The sequence below is a fragment of the Mastomys coucha genome, unplaced genomic scaffold (genome assembly GCF_008632895.1).
Source record: "Mastomys coucha isolate ucsf_1 unplaced genomic scaffold, UCSF_Mcou_1 pScaffold21, whole genome shotgun sequence".
Classification (NCBI taxonomy): Eukaryota; Metazoa; Chordata; class Mammalia; order Rodentia; family Muridae; genus Mastomys; species Mastomys coucha.
In genome coordinates this window covers 101,086,290-101,104,895 of record NW_022196904.1, presented here as the reverse complement: position 1 = coordinate 101,104,895, position 18,606 = coordinate 101,086,290, and the positions used below count along the sequence as shown (strand labels likewise).

General features: G+C 46.3%; 1 protein-coding gene across 9 annotated transcripts in view; it reads right to left on the bottom strand.

Moving 5' to 3' along the window:
* Positions 1-18,606, bottom strand: part of Mical2 (microtubule associated monooxygenase, calponin and LIM domain containing 2) — a 199,742-nt gene that overhangs the window by 134,581 nt on the left and 46,555 nt on the right. For 8 of the 9 annotated variants that reach the window (XM_031387904.1, XM_031387905.1, XM_031387896.1 and 5 more), the window contains one exon: positions 17,465-17,807. In XM_031387904.1, the coding sequence (XP_031243764.1) occupies positions 17,465-17,728 (264 nt within the window). In that variant the 5' untranslated portion in view covers positions 17,729-17,807. The remainder of the gene's footprint in view (positions 1-17,464; positions 17,808-18,606) is intronic. The other variant, XM_031387897.1, reaches the window with a different exon arrangement.

The window sequence follows — 18,606 nt, the reverse complement described above, 5'->3', positions numbered from 1 at the left end:
ACATGGCACATGGTGCCTACCATGTAAAGATATTAGAAAGGAGGGCCCCTCTCCTCAGTTCTTTCTTCCTGGAAAGGAGTTGTTTATTGGCATTTTGACCTCCTAAGGCCCTTAGGCCATCTCATTTGGGGACATGGATATGGTGGGCAGAGCAGGCGGGAAGCGGTCTTCATTGCTTAGAACAGGCAGTTCAGAGCATTGTCAGGATGGCGAAGGCTCGGCTGGAGCCTGAGCACACAGTGGGTGACCGGGTGAGTGAGTTACTCTTGTTCCAGGGAGCTGCCTGGTATCCTGACCTGCAGGTACATTCACTGACTGAGCTGTGAGGGACCTCACATCAGGGCCAGCTCATTTATTTATTTTCTGTAAAGGGCCAGTTAGTAATATTTTATGCTTTTTCCTGAACCCCAATTGCTAGCTTTCATTCTTCAGTGAGTCTCTCCCCATAACCTCTTGCCCTTAGGGGGGTTAAGAAGGTGTTTAAGAGAGCTCAGCGGCCAGCTGTAATACCTGAATTGCAAGGACTTCCTCCTGCATGGGTCATTCTTCATTCTTATCCCAATCTTCATAATCCTCTGAGATACCTTCCCACCCCACCCCATGACCCCGAGGGCTTTCTTTCCCCTTGCTGTCTTTGTTTCTCTTTTCTTTTCCTTAATTTTCTAGCTCTTTCTCTTCCTTCCTTCCTTCCTTCCTTCCTTCCTTCTTTCCTTCCTTCCTTCCTTCCTTCCTTCCCTGTTCTTAGTGCTTATTACAACTCTACGTCTGTTTTGCTGGTCTTTGTTGACCATTTCTGACAGTTTCTCTCCATGTCTCTTCCCAGAGAATACATGCTTTACAAATACCTGGCTCTTACCCTTCTATTCAACTCATGGTTGTGTCTCCAAGGACTGAGATTATCTTTGATCTACAGCACAGACCCATATATATTTGCCTACTGAATAAATGAGTCAAATCAAATCAGAGCTTTCATGGATACAGAGGCCAATGGAAGCACAATGGCCAGAACTTACAAAGATCCAGGGATCCCAACTTATTAGATAAAGATACCCAATTCTTATTAGGTAGGTGAGGCAGAGCTAACCCAGGAGGTAGGCACTATCTCATCTCCTCGCTTCCATGAGGTCACTGCAGGTAAGAGCAAACCACTTCAAGATATTTATCTGAGAAACAGTAGGACTAAGTTTCAACCCAGATCCGTCCCACTCTAGGGCAAAGCTGCCCACCAGTATTCTTGCATCATTTGTCAGTTTAGTCTGAACATAGATTATTGGCCACTGAAAAGGCAGAGGGGCAGAAATATGTGGCAAAACAAAAGGGTTGGGAGATATTACCATCCAATAAATGTAGGTTTGTTAAACAATTGGTTTCAGGGCACAGCCACAGCTGAGAGAGTAGAAAAAAAAAATCAAAGGTACAATAAAGTATGTGTGTGTGTGTGTGTGTGTGTGTGTGTGTGCGTGTGTGTGTGTGACTTTTTATAAATGTAGTACCTAGGCTTAGCTAGGGAAAACAAATTAAGGTGTTTCAAAGCCAATGAGGGGTGTCCACAAACCTTCAGGTTTCCAAGGGCAAAGCCATTGCCCACTCAGTGCACCTGGATCTGTTGTCTCGGGGGTAGGATGCCCAAATCTGGTACCCAAGCCACAGAAAGCAGCTGTTTGCAAAGTCAATCATCCTTAGTTCTAGCAGGCTAATCCCAGAGTATCTGCATATGGACACTTTGTTCCCAGCAAAGAAAGAGGAGGCATTGCAGGCAAGAGAGGTGCTGTGAGCTTTTCACAATCCTTTCCCAGACAGAGAACTCAGCCTCCTACAAGGAATGTAATCCTAACCAACACTGTGGCTGCTACAAAGAAGCAAAGAGATGTACTCAGAAGATCTCGATAATTCCAAGTGGGACAACTTACACCATGAAGTGCTTTATAATAAAATGCCTTTGAAGCTGTAACTAGATCATAGTGTCTACACATTAGGAAGCTCTGATCACACATCATCCTTCCTTCACATGAATGATCATGTGACACTCGCCTATGTTCTCTTTCTGAGAACACCTTGAAGGATATGTATCTGGAAGGCATCTCACAGCATACTGGCAATTGTCTAGATTTCTTTCACAAACGTCATGCCTGAGCAGTCAGAGATCCTGCTCTCTGGAGCAGGCCTTGGTGTCCCCTTGGGTATGGGAAGAGTGTCCACATGGAGAGTGGAGGACTTCCAGGCTCCATGTTTGTTCTGACATTGCTGCAAATATCTGGCACAGAGAGGCAAACTTCTCCAGTCAAACCAAGTGTAGGATTGACAAAGTAGGTGAAGGTATAATAGTTCAAGTTCTCCTCAACTATGAGAAGAAAATAAGACATTTAGATGTACCCAAACATACATATGATTCTACCAATCAGGAAAGAGAAAAAGCATATCCCTCATTCAGTCCACAGACACCCAGATCAGCATTCCTCAAGGCACCCTATCCTGTTGAATGTCAGGGAAACAGAAATGCACAAATCATGTCTCCTGCCCACATTTCCTCACAATTCAGCAAAGGGACACAAGGACCTAAGCAAAACAGAGCTCACACACCTTGCACACCAAAGGCTGGGGAATAGTGGTCTCCACTGCGTGGGAAGGAATGGAGGAACTGGAGGAGACATGACCTAAAGAGGCCAAATGCACAGATGTGAGCCAAAGGGAAGGCTGAGGAAATCAAACCACAGATTCGCAGAGTGGGCGTGGTAGGGCTGTGAGCTGAGACTGCAGATCTAGGGAAGGGCACATCTAAGGAAGTGAGAGGGGAGAAAGAAGCAGGGTGTAGTATATACTTGGTTTCACTTAGGAAAGTGCCAGCATGCTCAATGGGCCTGTAATTCCAACACTGGGGAAAGCTGAGGCAGGAGAATCACGAGTTTGAAAATAGCCTGCTCTATATATTGAGATCTTGTCTCAAGCACACTTACAACATGGGATGCAGTTAAATGTGGTCTAACAGAAGTGAAGAAAGATGGAGAAATCAGATAGAGACTAGCCAGGGGTTTCTGGAAGCTCAGACCATAAAGGCAATGGGAGCCCCCACAGGGAATCAGTGCAGGCCTCTGGTGGGAGTGGAGGAACTACACATACTTAATAGCAGGACTGTCTCAGACCCACCAGCAATGTAAATTATGACACAGAAACTTATGAATATTTTAAAGCTCAGGCCTTCTGCTAGGCAGACTTCAGACTACTCTAACCTATCTAATCCTGGCACAATGTCACACCACCACGTGGCCAGGTCTACCTCACCACTCCACTCTGGTCTACATCTGCTCTGTTCTGATCCATCTGTTCATGTCCATTCAGTTCTTCTCCCAGCATCCCTCTCTCTGCCTGGAAGATCCACCCTTCACTTCCTGTCCAGGTATTGGCCATTGGCTCTTTATTAACACCAATCAGTTACAATTCTAGACTGTCTTAGGCAGGTGAAGAACAATAAATATTTTTAAAATATGAGACCAGTGATGGGCCATAGAAATAACAATACCAAGATCCTGCCAGCATTTAGCTCTCTGCTGTTACAGAATTAACAATTGGCTATACAGAGATACCTTTATACAATGTGCCCCAACACACACAACAGTATAACCAGGATATGGAACACCCAAGCTTCTCTACTAACAGTTGTAAGACAGGGCTGACTCCTGCCTAGGGAAGGGCAGAAAGCCACCATGCCTACCTCCAGGAGCACCATGAGCAGCTGAGTCACCCCTGCTCTTTTTAGGTTGCGGGACCACTCACCATGATCAGCACAGTTTTAGGGGAAGGATGGAGGCCATCACTGCCCCGCCTCTATTCTTCACTCAGTTACTTTATTTCTGTCCCAGGGAAGAAAGGTACACTCTGGTCCAGTACAGAGAGGACTAGACTATACCCTCAGAAAGGGCACCAGCCAGAATGTGATCACTGAAGCACATCATTCAAGAATTACCATAGAGATGTTTCCCCTTGACTACACAACTGTTTCATGAAACCAAGATTTACAAACAGAACAAAAAACAAAAACTAAAACCAACCAAACAACCCCCCCTCCAGCTCCATGGGAATAGAATGAAGTAGGAATATGCTAATGGGAAGAAGCTGAAGGTGTATCTAAGAGGTCAGATGTGAGACCCTGGGCTTTGTCCCCAGTGCTAGGTGTGGGGAGGGAGAGCAGAAGAGAAGAGAGGAGAGTCTCCCCACCCACAAGAAACATGGCCCTCCCTTACTTGAGCAAGAGAGCAGAACAGGGGGGAAGGTTCCTCCATCGGCAGGCAGAGCACAGGAAGGCTCTCATCCGCTCCTCAGACCACTCAGACTCCCAAGGAGAACTCACCTGCTGGTACTCCAAAAGACCCAGCCTCATCATTATGAATAATTCTTGCTACACATATAAATCCAAAGCATGTGGAAGGGCTTTGTAAATTACAATGCTTTTCACAAGTGAGTCAACTCAGGTAATCAATGAAGTGACATTTGTCACAGATTAGCCTCTCATTCTGCTTCTTAAAAAATGTTTAATTATATTTATTTTGTGTATGTATGAGAGAGACATATGGTAACAGATGAGCATGTCACCGCATACACAATGCAGTTACAGGATAACTTGTGGGGAATCAGTTCTCTTTACAATGTGGGTCCCAGGAATTGAACTCGGGTTGTCAAGCTTGGCAGCAAGGGCCACCAAATTGCCTTGCTGTTTCTTAAATTTACTTGTAATACACAGAACTGACTGTTTTCTTAAAAACAACAACAACAACAAAAACCCAACAGACCTACTTTTGAAGGGCTTAAAGCTCACTTAAAAAGTCTAGTCTGTTTTCAACTAAGACAAAAGAAAAACCAAAAAAGCTCCAAACCTGACCTCCTTCTCCTGCCGTATGAAGGCTAGTGTAGGTGGTTTTGTTTGCATTTTGAAACCCACTTCTTAAAAGCACTAAGGAACTCCTTGCCACTTCTGAGGTTTCCAGGAATGGTATAGACCCAAGTTAATCTCATAAGCCAAACCTGTCCCTTGGGCTCGATGGATGACTTCCACCACCCCGAGTCAGAGGAAAGGACTCTCACAGCAGCAGGGGCCAGAAAGCCCAACAAGGACAGCTGGACCAACTAACTAGCTCCAGGAGCCATATGCTGAGTACCTACTGTGTGCTGGGGGAGGCATCTGGTGTGTAGATAAGGTACAATATTTCAAAGGTTCTATGGCATTTTGAAAACAGAGTCAGAGCCACAGGCTGGGCTTGGGGCTGGTGCTCAATTGAAGCTACTTACGGGAAATACAATATAGCAGCATGGTATTGTGTGGGTTTCCTCCAGAACCCTGAGATTCTTTTTTTTTTTTTTTTTTACTTTATTTGTGGGCTCAGGCATCATTGTCTTGGGCAGTGGAAGAGTATACAGCACAGGCTAGAGACTCCAAGAGCTAGAACCAAACACTCAGCTAAGAGTACAAGCTAGAGTGTTCCTTCTACTTCAGGCACTGAGACTTCAGCCTTCCTACCTATGAAATGCTTGCACAACACATGGGGGGGGGGATGCTGGGAGCTCCCTGTTCAGTCTCAACTCAGACAAAAAACAAACAAACAAAACAAACAAACAAAACAAACAAACAAACAAACAACAAACAACCATCTGTAGAAATTGGGAATTTAGGGAGAGCAGTTGTGGAGACTTACCCTGATAGTCAAAGCTTTCAGAACATGAGATCTTTGCTTCTTCCTCTCCTGAGACACAAACTTCTCTAGACCTAGAAATCCAGTACTCCACAGGTTGTGAGCACATAGCATCCACCAATACTTGACCAGGAATTCAAGACTGTAGAGCCCAGAATAGGCGAGTTGCCTCTGCTGCTATTCATATCTAAGTGCTCCTCACCCAGCAAGCTGAGCAATAGACCCCAACTCACTATTATGTCCGTGGAAATACAGAAAGGCCTAGTGTAAGGCTTGGGTAAATACAGTGTTGGGAATCTATGGAGCCTCTCAGACAGTTCCTTCACAAACCCTGGTGATAGCTAGACATCTCCTGAGAGACGACGACACTGTGGGACACTAGAGTCAGGCAACCTCAAGAAAGGGAGCCTAGTCTCCTTAGGTGACTCCCTGAACTGGAACTTTCACAGAGGCAGTGCTGCTACCTCTGTAGGGATGTCACATGCAGGGGTTTACACGCACATCCTGCCCAGAGACAGACACCTCCCCTTAGCATCTAACAGAGAAGTAATCACAAAGCAGCCCTCAGGTGGCAAGGGGGGTGGGGAGGACAACAGTGGACCCTGCTGCACAGCAACAAAGACAAACACCGTAACTGTAGCTCACATGGGGCACTGTCCCTAGACACTTACATATATTAACTTTTCCCAGCTTCCCAGATCCCTGTAAGGTGGCTGCTATTATCAATCTCATTTTACAATAAAACAAACAAACAAACAAACAAATGAACCTAGCAGGACCATAGCAGGATATGAACCTAGGCTGCTATGACCCCATAGATCTTGCTCTCAGCCATGGCTCCACAGCTACTCCGATACCTCATTGCAGACCTGGGAGCATCACAGGCGGTCTATTCAATGGAGCTCTGAGCATGCCTTCCTCTCTATGGCCTCTCACCTCAGCAGCCTACAGCCAGCATCTTGCCCATGGGATTTAAGATACTGAACACAAATCAACACTTTTTTGTCTTGGCCCCGTCTCAAAAACACTGGCTTCTTCACATTGCATGATTTCGCAAGCTTCAGAGGACCACATGGAAGATGAGAGACTGGGCTGGAATAGGGAGAGGACAGGTAGGCTGGCAGGCAGACACCTAGGATGCCAGGACCCCAGGCATCATGTTTAAGGAACAGCACAACCACCATCCAACTGGAGCATGCGTGCTCACACACTCTGGAAGTCAAGCTGAAATTGAGTATGCTCCAAAGGTCAAGACAGTTTCAGTAATGAAAAAAAAAATCCTCATATGTGTCATCTGAGACTAATGACCACGATGCCTTTTTTGATTAGAGGACTAATTAAGAAAAATAAAAAACAGAGTTAGAATATGGTTTTCTAACAGCATGGAGCCCTGGGGGGAGTCAGGATATGGTTTTCTAACAGCATGGAGCCCTGGTCCCACCCGTGCGCTCTCAGCATCCTATACAAAGAAAGCACTCCATTATTTTAGCACCTTTCCTCAAGACAATAGGCTACATTTTTCCAGCTAAGAATTGTTGGCCTGAAACCACAGAGGAAGAATCAGCGAGTGTGACTGTGGCTGGACACAGTCCCCGAGGACAAAGATTAATGGCTTTCCCAGGCCTGCTATCTGCTGGTCCAGATGCTGAGCATAGGGGCTAGATTAGAATACACTGCCTTAAAGACTCTCTTCCAAGCACTGTGGGAGCAGAGGACCAAAGTAAACATTCCTGATCTGTCAGGAGCGGGCAGGGGAAGCCACAGTGGATAGTTGGAGGGTCGGGGCAGTCTCAGAGCCTGTTCTCACTGCTGTTGTAGGAAAAGGAACTGGCTGTCGATGGAGGCCTGGCCCAGTGACCAACCAGCTGAGGTGACCTTTGTGCTATAAAAGGCCATCCATCCCGTAGCACACAGGTGACCATGGCTGAGATGTTCCCTGAAAAGTGACAAGCCTGCAGAGGACACAGAGTATGCACTAGGGAGAAGAAAGGGGACAGTGACTTTAGAAATAAAACGGGCTGAAAAAAGGTTTAACCACTTCCTGCTTAACTCCACATGCAAAACTGGACTCAGAGTGTCTCAAAGACCCAAGCTTTATGGTTTTTACAAGAAAACAGAGGGTGGTGGATGAAACTCCGTTGGGAGAGCTTGCCTGGTAATCCCCTCTACTAGGTAGATTGTGTGTGGTGGTGTGTGCCTATACTCTCAGCTCTTACCAGGACAGGGGGAAAGTTGCTGACATCCTTGTGTCTAGGTCCAGACAGACAATGCTTAGGCAGTGACCAAAGATGAGTATTAGCTGACAGTGACAAGCTTCCCAGGAGGGGCCCAGGCCCATCCTGACCTTGGTGGCAGGGCTGGCTTCCCTCCCTTTGTGACTCACTGAGTAAGAAGGCCTAGCTCCATATGGGACCCACACTCTCTGGCCCATCTCTAGCAAGGATTTCTTTCTTTTTCCTTTTTCTGTTGAAAATAAAGTTATTTCGATTCAATGTATTCTGATTACAGTTTCTCCTCTGTCATCTCCTCCCGGGTCTTCCCCACCCCCCCTACAGCAAGGATTCTAACTAACATTTGTCATCCAAATTGAGAATTCCTGTAAGGGTAAAATTATCAGCTATTTGATGACTTGGTACTAAAGAATACAAAATACATTATAAGTAAATGTCATAGTTATTGTTTGCTAAGACAATAATACTTCAGATATGTTTCAGTTACATGATGGACAGGCCTTGAAATCATTATGCTGAAATGGCTAAATAAAAAATGGCAAATGCATGATTCCTTTCTTGAAACACCCCAAACAGGAAAAATTACAGAGAAAGGGCAGGGCAGGTAGAGCAGGGGTTATGGCTAGAGAGTATAGAACTTCTATTTAGAGTGTTGGAAATTTGAAGAAATAGAACCTGGTGCTGGGTGGGGTGATGCATACCTATGATCTCAGAACTCTAGAGGTGCAGGCAAGAAGATCAGGAGTTCAAGGCCAGCCCAGGCTACATTGTGAGTTTGAAGCTAACCTGAATTATGTGAGATCCTGTCTCAAAACAGTCATGCATACAGATGGCTGAATAACTGGGTGTCTAATGTCAAGAAATTGGACACTTAAAATGGTTAAGGTCACACCCCAGTTTTCTAGTTTCCACAGATGGTCATGTTAAACAGACAAAACAGAAGAGTCACACTAAGATCAGCATATGAGAAGGGACATGCATCATTTGTCCCCCTGGGCCTAGGTTACATCACTCAGTACTATGTTTCCAGTTCTATGAGAAGCCTCTTCCAAGTACAGAAACTACACATGATGGCTATGGGTACAATTCTATATAAAACATTTATACTTCCTCACCTAAGGCTCAGGGAACATTGCAGAAGGTGAGGCAGGAAGTACGTAAGAGCCATATGATAGGGTGAGCTGTGGAGTAATAATCTCCAGATACAAACAAGCAGAATTCTCACTAATCCCAATATCTAAGGCTACCTATACTCTGACCATATAAGATACCCTGCAAGAATAAGTAGAAGTGGTGGGAGGCTCACAGGGTCCCACTCTTTACCGCTGAGCTACTGCCTATTAATTCTGGGAGATCTGGGAGAGGGGATCACCGTCTTTAGTTGTAGACCCATTTCTGAGCCTACCTGAGTGCAGGAGATAGCGCCAAAGCCACACCCAAACAGACTGTACTGAAACCCATGGCTGACAAAACAAATACATAAATATGAAGATAATCAAGAGATTTGTGGGGAAGGGGGGAGAAGGACCAAGAGGTGGGCAGCTGAGAGTGGTAAAGCATGCTTTGTGTACATGTGGGAAATTGTATAAAATAAATTCAATTAACAATCAGTAAAGTGGATACAAGAACAGAAGGGATAGTGAACCGCCCAGGACTTTCTTTCCTTGGATTAAATAAACAGCTGTCCCCTAGAGAGGGTCCTCAGAATAACATCTTTCCTCTACAGAATAGCGTTCATTCACCACCTCTCTCTCTCTCTCTCTCTCTCTCTCTGTGTGTGTGTGTGTGTGTGTGTGTGTGATATTTAAAGTTATTTCAGCAGTCTGGAGAGTACTTAAGAAGTTAAGAACATTTGCTGTTTTCCCAGAGGACTCAAGTTCAGTTACCAGCATCTACATGGCAGATTACAAACACCTGTAACTCCAGTTCCATGGGAATCTGATGCTGTCTTCTGGACTCCTTGGGTATTGCACACATGTGACACATACACACAGGCAAATACTCCTCCACATAAAATAGTGTCTACCTCATTCACCATTTCCTTGTACTGTTCAATTGGCTCACATCATAGCCCTCGCAGGCAGCACTGGCCTAGAGACTGGCTATTGATCTGCCCTGGCCACCTCTGCCCTGAATTCCTGCTTTAAAAAACATGAGCCTTTTCTTTTAGTCCCCATGGCTATTTGTGGCTACTTATAGTTACTCGAAATCCTCGCTGACTCATCAACAGAGAACAACTTAAAGGCTGAGTTTGATGTACTTCCGTGTAGCTTGCCCCACAGAATTTCTTGTTATGGAAAATACCCATCCCCAAGGCTCTCCTGTCTGCCTGCCTTTCTTCCTTCCTGTCTCCCTTTCTTCCTTCCTTTCTGCCTTTCTCCCTCCCTTCCTTTCTTTCTTCCTTCCTTCCTTCCTTCCATCCATCCAGAACTATTATTGATTCTTTGTAGATTTCACATCATGTACCCCAATCCCACTCATCTCCCCATCCCTCTATATCCACCCTTTGCCCTTGTAACAACCCCCCTCACAGACACAAACACAAAGAAAACAAACCAAAAACTCTCATTGAGGAAGCTATGCTGTGTTACAGTGTGTCGCACAGTATACACTATTGCTCAAACAGCTTTTCTTGCAAATGTTCATTATAATGAGTCATTGGTCTGGTTCGAAGCCTCTGGCTTCTGCTATACTACTAATACTGGATCCTGACTGGGACTCCTCTCAGATAAACAACAACACCTACGACAACAAGGACAGTAAGAGTCTCAAAAAGCAGGACAGACAGAAGCCAGGCAGCTCTTTCTATGTGGGTAGCTTTCAACCTTCCATTCTTGCCTCCTGCCCTACCCAGACATCCGTTTATTTGGATAATCTGGCCAGAGACTCCCTAGGGCTTTGTATAACCCTGGGTGGGCCAGGGACTGCAACAAGAGTTTGTTTTTCTCCAAGAAAAAGGAAGGCTGCTCTCCAGGCTCATAGCCCTATTGATTGGCTGATTTCCCACACCCCTTGGGAGCTCCAGGAGTCTCAGATGCTAGCCAAGTCTCAGAAGGGGCTGAAATCACTGTCCCTGCCCCACACAGGAGATATGTTCAGAGGCAAATGTGGACAGGTGCTGCAGCAATAAACAAGCAAAAGGATCGGCTTCTGAAAACTCCTCCTATAGCCTCGGGAACACCACGGCTCACATGGGACAGCTTCAGGAAAAAACTACTTAGCAACTTCAACATGCTTTTTGCTCTTTTTTGAGGCAGGGTTTTACTACATAGTCCTGGTTGGCCTAGAACTCTCTATGTAAACTAGATGACTTTGAACCTCTCCCTCCCAAGTGCTGGGATTAAAGGCATATGTCCACATGCCTCATTTACGGGATGATGTTAAGGATGGAGCCCAGGGCTTCATGCATACTAGGCAAGCACTCTACCAAATGAGCTACATCCTTAGCTCAATTAGCTTTTTCTTTTTCTTTCTTTCTTTTTTTTTTTTAAAGTATATTTAAATGCAGTAATTATACTTATGGGGTTCTAGTAGACCTCTATTGTTTTCCCCACAATTACCAAAATCTGTGATGTTCAAGTCTCTTGAATAAAATGGTGTATAGTGTTCTTATATAATCTATGCAGATCTTCTCATGCACTTTAAGCTAATTCTAGATAATTTATAACAATACCAATAAAATGCAGAATGTTATGTAAATGGTTATTTTATTGTGTTGTCTAGGGACAGACAAGAAAAAAAATATATCAGGACAAACTCATTTTTAAGTACTTTTGATTCATGTTTGGTTGAATCCATAGAAATAAAACTTGGAATGCATAGGGCTCACTGTCTCCACAAAATAAATCACAAGTGGGCCCAGATTACTGACTTTGTATGAAGCTGGTGCACAGAGAGGGTTTTCCTCTCAGTAAAATGTTGTCAGGCAGTGACCATGGGCAGACCTCACATGCTTTCTTGAGATAGGTAAGGGATAGCAGTTAGCACAAGCTTCTATCTCCAGGCTGGTCCAGTAGCAGGCTCAGAGGTCTCTAGCCAGGTGAGTGCGCAGGTCCAGAATTTGCCTCAACCAGTCCCTGCCCAGTGTTCAGCATTTCACAGCCCTGAGCCAGAACCACCTCTGCCTTGCCAGCTGCCTGTACCTGTCCATATTAGGCAAGGAGGTACCTGACCTGCTGCAGCCTCCCAGCATGACTTCAGACATTTGGAATGTCTGATAGGCTTATCCAAGCAAGAGATAGCAGCTGGGTGCTCCCAATTTTACCCTTTCTGCTCCTAACTTCCTCCCTCACTCTCAGCTGCAGGCTTCCCCGGTGGCTTCACGAAGGCAGAGCAGGGGCAAGCTAGGTCTTTGTGAGAACCAGGGCATGGGATCTACATGGGGAGGTGGCACTGAGGCAGCCACAGGTAAGGGTCACACGGGGGAGGACATAGTGTGGTTCACCAACCCAGCTCAGTGTTCCTCAAATGCATGCATATCACTCTTAAATTTCTACCATGTCAGCTGTCCCCAGTCTCTGGTAAGGACAAGAGTCCACATGAGTCACTTTCTACAAGTGTGTTTTTATGCAAGGTGGACAATACCTGCAATGATAACCTGTTTTACAGAGCAAGCCCAGGAAGGTGATAGAAGGAGTCCAGTCCAGGGAGGTTGAGGTGAGGGTCCTCTGCCCATGGCCCTCTAGGGCCTATCTTTGAGTTCAGGACCCTTTCCTTGCAGCCTGGCCCTAAAAGCAGAAGGTCTTTTCCCCCATCTCTTCCTCCCATCATCCGTACGTCTGCCCACCCATCCATCCATCCATCAATCCATGCTACTTTCTCAGGCTCCTCCTGTGTCTCCTCCCACCCCCATTCTTTTCCATTACACACCAATGTCTCTTTCTAGATTATCTTTCTTCTGTCCTCAGCTCTACAAGACAGACTCCTACTTAACCTGGCAAACTCCCACACCATTTGCCCTCTTTCAGGAAGCATTTCCTGACGACCCCAGCCCCTAGCCAGTTAGTCCTCTGTTCTCCTATATTCTTGCATACTGAAGTGCATGCTCCTCTCACAGCACTTGCCCTCTTAATGATTGAGATGGCTTGGTGTTTGCTGATCATTAACTAGGCAGCAGGCAACACTCAAGGACTCCATAGGAAGTCTATATTTAACCCTAACAGTTCCTCTGTGGAGTAGACACACTACTAGTCCTATCTGACAGATTAAAGCAGAGATAGTAAAACAGCCTGCAGAACTGTGAAAAGGTCCATAGGTACCTAGATAAGCCTTTGCTGCATAGTATTAGCTCAATAACACTCATCTTGTGAATTATTAAATATGTAGGTGAATAAAGAAATAACTACACTCCATTATAAAAAGCTCAAGTGAGAACATTTTTTTTAATGACAAAATCTCAAGTAGTCCAGGCTCTCCCTGAATTCCTGGTCCTCCTGCCTGCATCTTCCTAGTACTAGGAATGCAGGCATGGGAAACCATATATAACTTGAGAACTTCTTTTTTACATAATTTAAATTTATTATTATTATTATTGTGTGTAGGGAGATACATGCCATGGAATGTGTGTGGAGTCAGAAGATATCTTTGTGGAAGCTTCTTCCACTTTCATGTGGGTTTCAGGGATTGAACTCAGTCTGCCAGGCTTGTATGACAACAGCCGTTATCCACTAACCCATCTCAGCATCTCACCTGCAGTGTTTTATTTCTTTGTCAGTGTCTTGTGTGGCTCAGGCTGCTGCAAACACTGGGTAGAGGGTAGATTAATAACTTCTTAACCCTCTTTACTGCTGGATGCCTAGCTACAACCCCTTCTGCTGGGGCAAACCAAGAGAGCCCAAACCCTAGCCTGCTACTCACTGGCTTCCCCAAGACAGCTGTGGCTCCCAGCTGCCCACCCCCGGTTGCCTACCGATCACCTGCCAGCTGAAGAGAACACTATTCTCTTAATTTGTTCCTAGCATTACATAAGTGCATGGATTTGGTGGTGTGACAACTCCATACCAAATTAAATATTGCAAGCTCCTCTGGGCCTGGCATACAACCTACCCACCTGGATGTCACATCTGAGCCAGGTGTGGCCCTAGTGCCAGGTGGTATCAATCTCAATAGAGTTCATATGGTTTGATCCTTGGCTCACCCCATTCTTATCCAGAGCCACACCCAGGAAACAAATTATGGAGTGCCTAATGAAACCCTCATAAATATTAATAGATCATAAACAACTATCTCAGGCTAAATTATGCAACGCATGCTGTGTCACTGCTCTAGAGACCTGCTAGGTCATACTCCACTGCAGCTCTTCTCCTCCTAGTAGATCCTAGCCCCCCCTGCCACAGTACACTCAGGCCTATGTGGCTAGAGATTTGGAAGCAACCACAGTGCTCAGCACCTGGAGTTGGGAAGGCTGATAAGCCCAGATCAACTCCAGATGGTATTGGATTATGTTCCTCTCAATACAGAGAAGGGGTCCAGACAAATTGCATTTGTTCCCACTCATGCCTGTGGCTAACTGGGAGCTTTAATTAAACCCAGCTTTCAACACACCTGCATTATCTGGAATAGCATTTATGATCAACCACGTGTTTGCTAAGGCCTAGCACTCCTTATCTGGATGATGCTGAGCATAAACTATTATGTCAAAGAAAACAAACTCTCTGTGTGAGCAAGTCAGTGTCTGTCACGTGGGAGGGCAGGTGGGACCCATCTCTTGTGGTTTGGCTTGACTCATGAGAAGAACAGCAGCACGGCCTCTTAGAGCTGAGCATCCCATCACCCATGCATGAGTCTGGTATGGGAGGGCCAAAGCAGAAATAGAGTAACCAGTAAAACTGTGTTTGTCTACACTCCCACAGTCCTGGAAAACTGCTCCACCTTCATGTCAACCATGTGAAGCTTGGAGGGGCCGTCAATTACAGTAACCAGCTTTCCTGGATTGGATCATTATAAATCCAGAGGCGGGCCAACCAAAAACTCACTATTGAACTGCAGGAGAAAGATGTACTCTTTGGATCACAGACCTGTGGAGATGGGACTCAGACATCTCAAGAGGAGAGAAACCTGCCCACGGTATAGGGGATTGGAGCAATCCAACATGGACAGAGGGGAGAGGATGGAAAAGACACATGGACCATTCTGTCTCTGTGACTGCGTGCTTTCCATGCTGGGTCTCTGAGTGCACAGGGCATTCTCAGACTCTTCCACTCCTCAGCACAGGCAGTTTTTCTAAGATGGGCTCTCACAAATCTGAAAGCCCTAATTTCTCCTTACAACCCAGGCATAGCAACTCATGGAGCTCAGAGCTGTTCCTATGTAGCACCGCTAACTAAAGATGTCCTCATTTTTGTTGTATCTCAAGTACCCAGTGATCTGATAGCCACGAGATGTGAGGACTCTGCTACTTCAGGCCACTAGAGCTTATAAAACAGGACTGGTCCAACAAGCCAGGCCACTTCCTGGCTGATGATTTTTCAGAGCCAGCCATGGTGGTGCATGTCAGTAAGCTTAGCAATCGGGATACGGATGCAGAAGATCAGCAGTTCCAGGCCAGACATAGTGGGTTTGGCCAGCCTGGGTTGCATGAGACCCTGTCAGAACAAAACATGCCATGTTGGCCAATGTTCCTCTTGTGCCATGCTGGCTGACCCCCTCAGAAGGCTCACCATTGGATCAGCCACCCAGGCAATGCCACTTCCTAATAAAACAGTTCTGCTAGACAACTGTAATCCTAGCACTGAAGCAAGGGGATTGCCAGGAGTTCAGAGCAGCCTGGGATAACAGTTCTAAAAAATCCTCCATGAGACAAGAGTGTGTCAAACAGTGACCATACAACTTCCATGGTACCCTCCTTACAATTTTCTTGAGGGTGCAGGAGCCATACACAGGGTCCCTTTAAAAAGCAAGCCACCATATACAATGACTAAAAAAGGTAACTGACACTTCCCTGGCCCAATTCCCAGGAAGCCATGAACCAGGAAATGACAACTCTGAAGGAAGGCGTTGGTGAGAGTGGTACCCAGGGCAGCTGTCTTCTCCCCTTTCGTTTCCCTGGTATCCACTGTTTGAGGCTAGAGCATGGCAAGTTATTGGACCAGCATGGGGGCAGGGAAAGGGGGAAGCTCCTCTTCTTAGGGCGGAAGCACACCTGGTTTTAGTACAGTTGGAGCCCTTTCTGTCCTCTGCACACTGGTGCACTGGGCTCAGGAGCTTGGCAGCTGCTTCCCCAGGGCAATGGAAAGCAGCCGTATCCCACGGTGGCCTCAGCCACTCCCCATCACCAAAACAAAAACATAACAGGCTCCATTGCCATGGAGAGTTCAATCCTCTTGTCCTGGGATTGGCACAGAAGAGAATTCCATGGGCTCTGCTGAGCTACCTCCTGAGAAGTCTAAATGCCGTGCATTCAATGTTAACCTAAACACCCAGCCCAGACCTGGGCCAGCCAGAGTTCTCCAGGGCCAGCAGTGAGTATCAGCTTTAGCAGCCTATCAGGGGCTGGCATGTCAGAGATGTCAGAGGTGTGATGTTCTGGGCCCTAGATTCACTGATGATGCCAACCATAGACCACAGGGGACACAACCAGTATATGGAGAACTAACTACAGGTGTGCTCCTGAGCAGGGATGTAGATTCTGGGGAAAAGCAGAAATGTTTTTTAAAAAAGACCAGAGAACTATCTCACAGACCTCACGCTCCCTATCAGGGAGTCAGGCCGGGGAGATGGTTTGGTGAATACAAAGCTTGCTGTATGGACAGAGGATCTGAGCGCCAACTCCCAGCATCCATATACAATCTAGGCATGGAGACAGATACCTGTAAGCCCAGCTTCGAGGGAAGAGAGACAGGTGAATCCTATGGGATTACTGGCTATCCAGTCTAGCTTAGATGGCAAGCTCTAGTGCAGAGGAAGATCCTGCCTTAAAAGAACAATGTGGAGAGCAGCAGAAGATGCCTGAAGTTGACCCCTGGCCTCCTCTTCTGCACACACAGGCAAGTGCACCTACCCCTTTCCACTCTCTACACAACAAAAGTGGACAGGAGCCTTTCCAAAATGTTTGCTCCCGGTAGAGAACCACTTAAATGACACCGCTTACATAACGCAGTGCCTGAGCTGTGGAATCATACAGAGCCAGCCAGCATGCCTCCTAGAAGTATGAACCCAGGTAAAATAATTGCTTTCTCTATCCAGACATCTCTAAAGCTGTCCAAAGACAGAATGCAGGTGTTCAGTGGGCTCACAGACAAAAGATACCTTGTACGCAGAAGTTGCTCAATAAACAGTGGGGCCCACTGGTGGGAAGCAGGGTTGTAGAGATGGGAAACGTAGGAAGTAGGAGGGTGACATTTGCTTCACTCCCTCCATTTTACTTTGGTTCCCTTCCTTGGGGATGGTACAAAGGGGTAGCTGTGGCCATGACAATAGGATTGGCTTCAAGGCAGTCCTGCCAGACAAAGGGAACCTTCCCCGGAGAGAACCACAATATGACACCCACACACAACAAGAATAGCAGCTCCCTGTCCCACAAGGGCGAGGAGCATCCATAGGGGTCCCCTTTACCTTAGTGTTTGAGCAGGCTTTTCCTCGCTTGTACTCCTTGTGGGAGCCGCGCTTATCCAGTTTGTGCCACAGGGCTTTGGCTTTCCAGGTGTTCACCTTGGACTTGAGCTGGGAGTAGAAGTTCCTATGGTCCAGTGGATCTAGGTCCAGGAGGCAGGTAAGGATGTTGAAAGCCTGGAGGGTTCCTTTGCATGTGGTAGCTTGCACAAAGTTCTCGAAGACCTGGCTGGCCTGCGCCTGCTTCTCATCTTCATTCTCTCCCATGGTTCAGGAGCTGTGTGGAACAGTGGTGTGGAGGGGTCAGCGGAGGGAGTCAGCATAAAATGCTAGGTACGTGTCACACCTGCAAAGGAAGCCATCAGCAGGTGAGCCTTATATCCTTTAAGGGGCTAAAGGGCAGAACTCCATCCCTCATACTCACCACTCCACTGGACCATATTTGGAGAAGGTCCAAAGTACTCACTAGCCTGGCATGCTGCCCTGCTGGCAACCTTTCTCCCTAGCCTCCACTCCCTTTCTTGGCTGGAGAGCTTCAGATTGCACAAAGCTATATAAATATACTCCAGAGAATGTCAACGGGAGCTAGGCAATCACGCTACAAGTCAGATGGCTCTGGAAACAGTGAGTAAGAAAAGGAAAAGGCCGGAAAGGGTTTATGTCCTGTGGTAAACCTACCTACCATTCTTCGTGTGAATTGATTAACATGAATTCTACGTAGCTATAATTATGTCAGTGCACTGGTGAATAAAACAAAACAAAACAAAACAAAAAACAGTAACAATTAAAAAGAAAACATGGCCTATCTTCCTCCAGGTTCCACACTCCTCTTTCCTGATTACCATTGGATAGGACTTTCCCCTGAACAGGTTGGCAAAAGACAACCCAAAACTCCTGTTTCTGGAATCTGCCGGAAGCATACCATCTACCTCAATGAGACAACCAGAAGACAGACTTGCGTGGCCTTCTCTCTAGCAAAAGGAGCCCATTCTGTGCAAGACCAAGCAGGGAGCTGTTTAAACAAGGGTCTGGGTTGATGTAAGGGAGACACTCAATAGGGCGTTCATTCACATCACTGAAATAGCTTGCTTGGGTTTGGGGCATGCTCCTCTCTCTCTCTCTCTCTCTCTCTCTCTCTCTCTCTC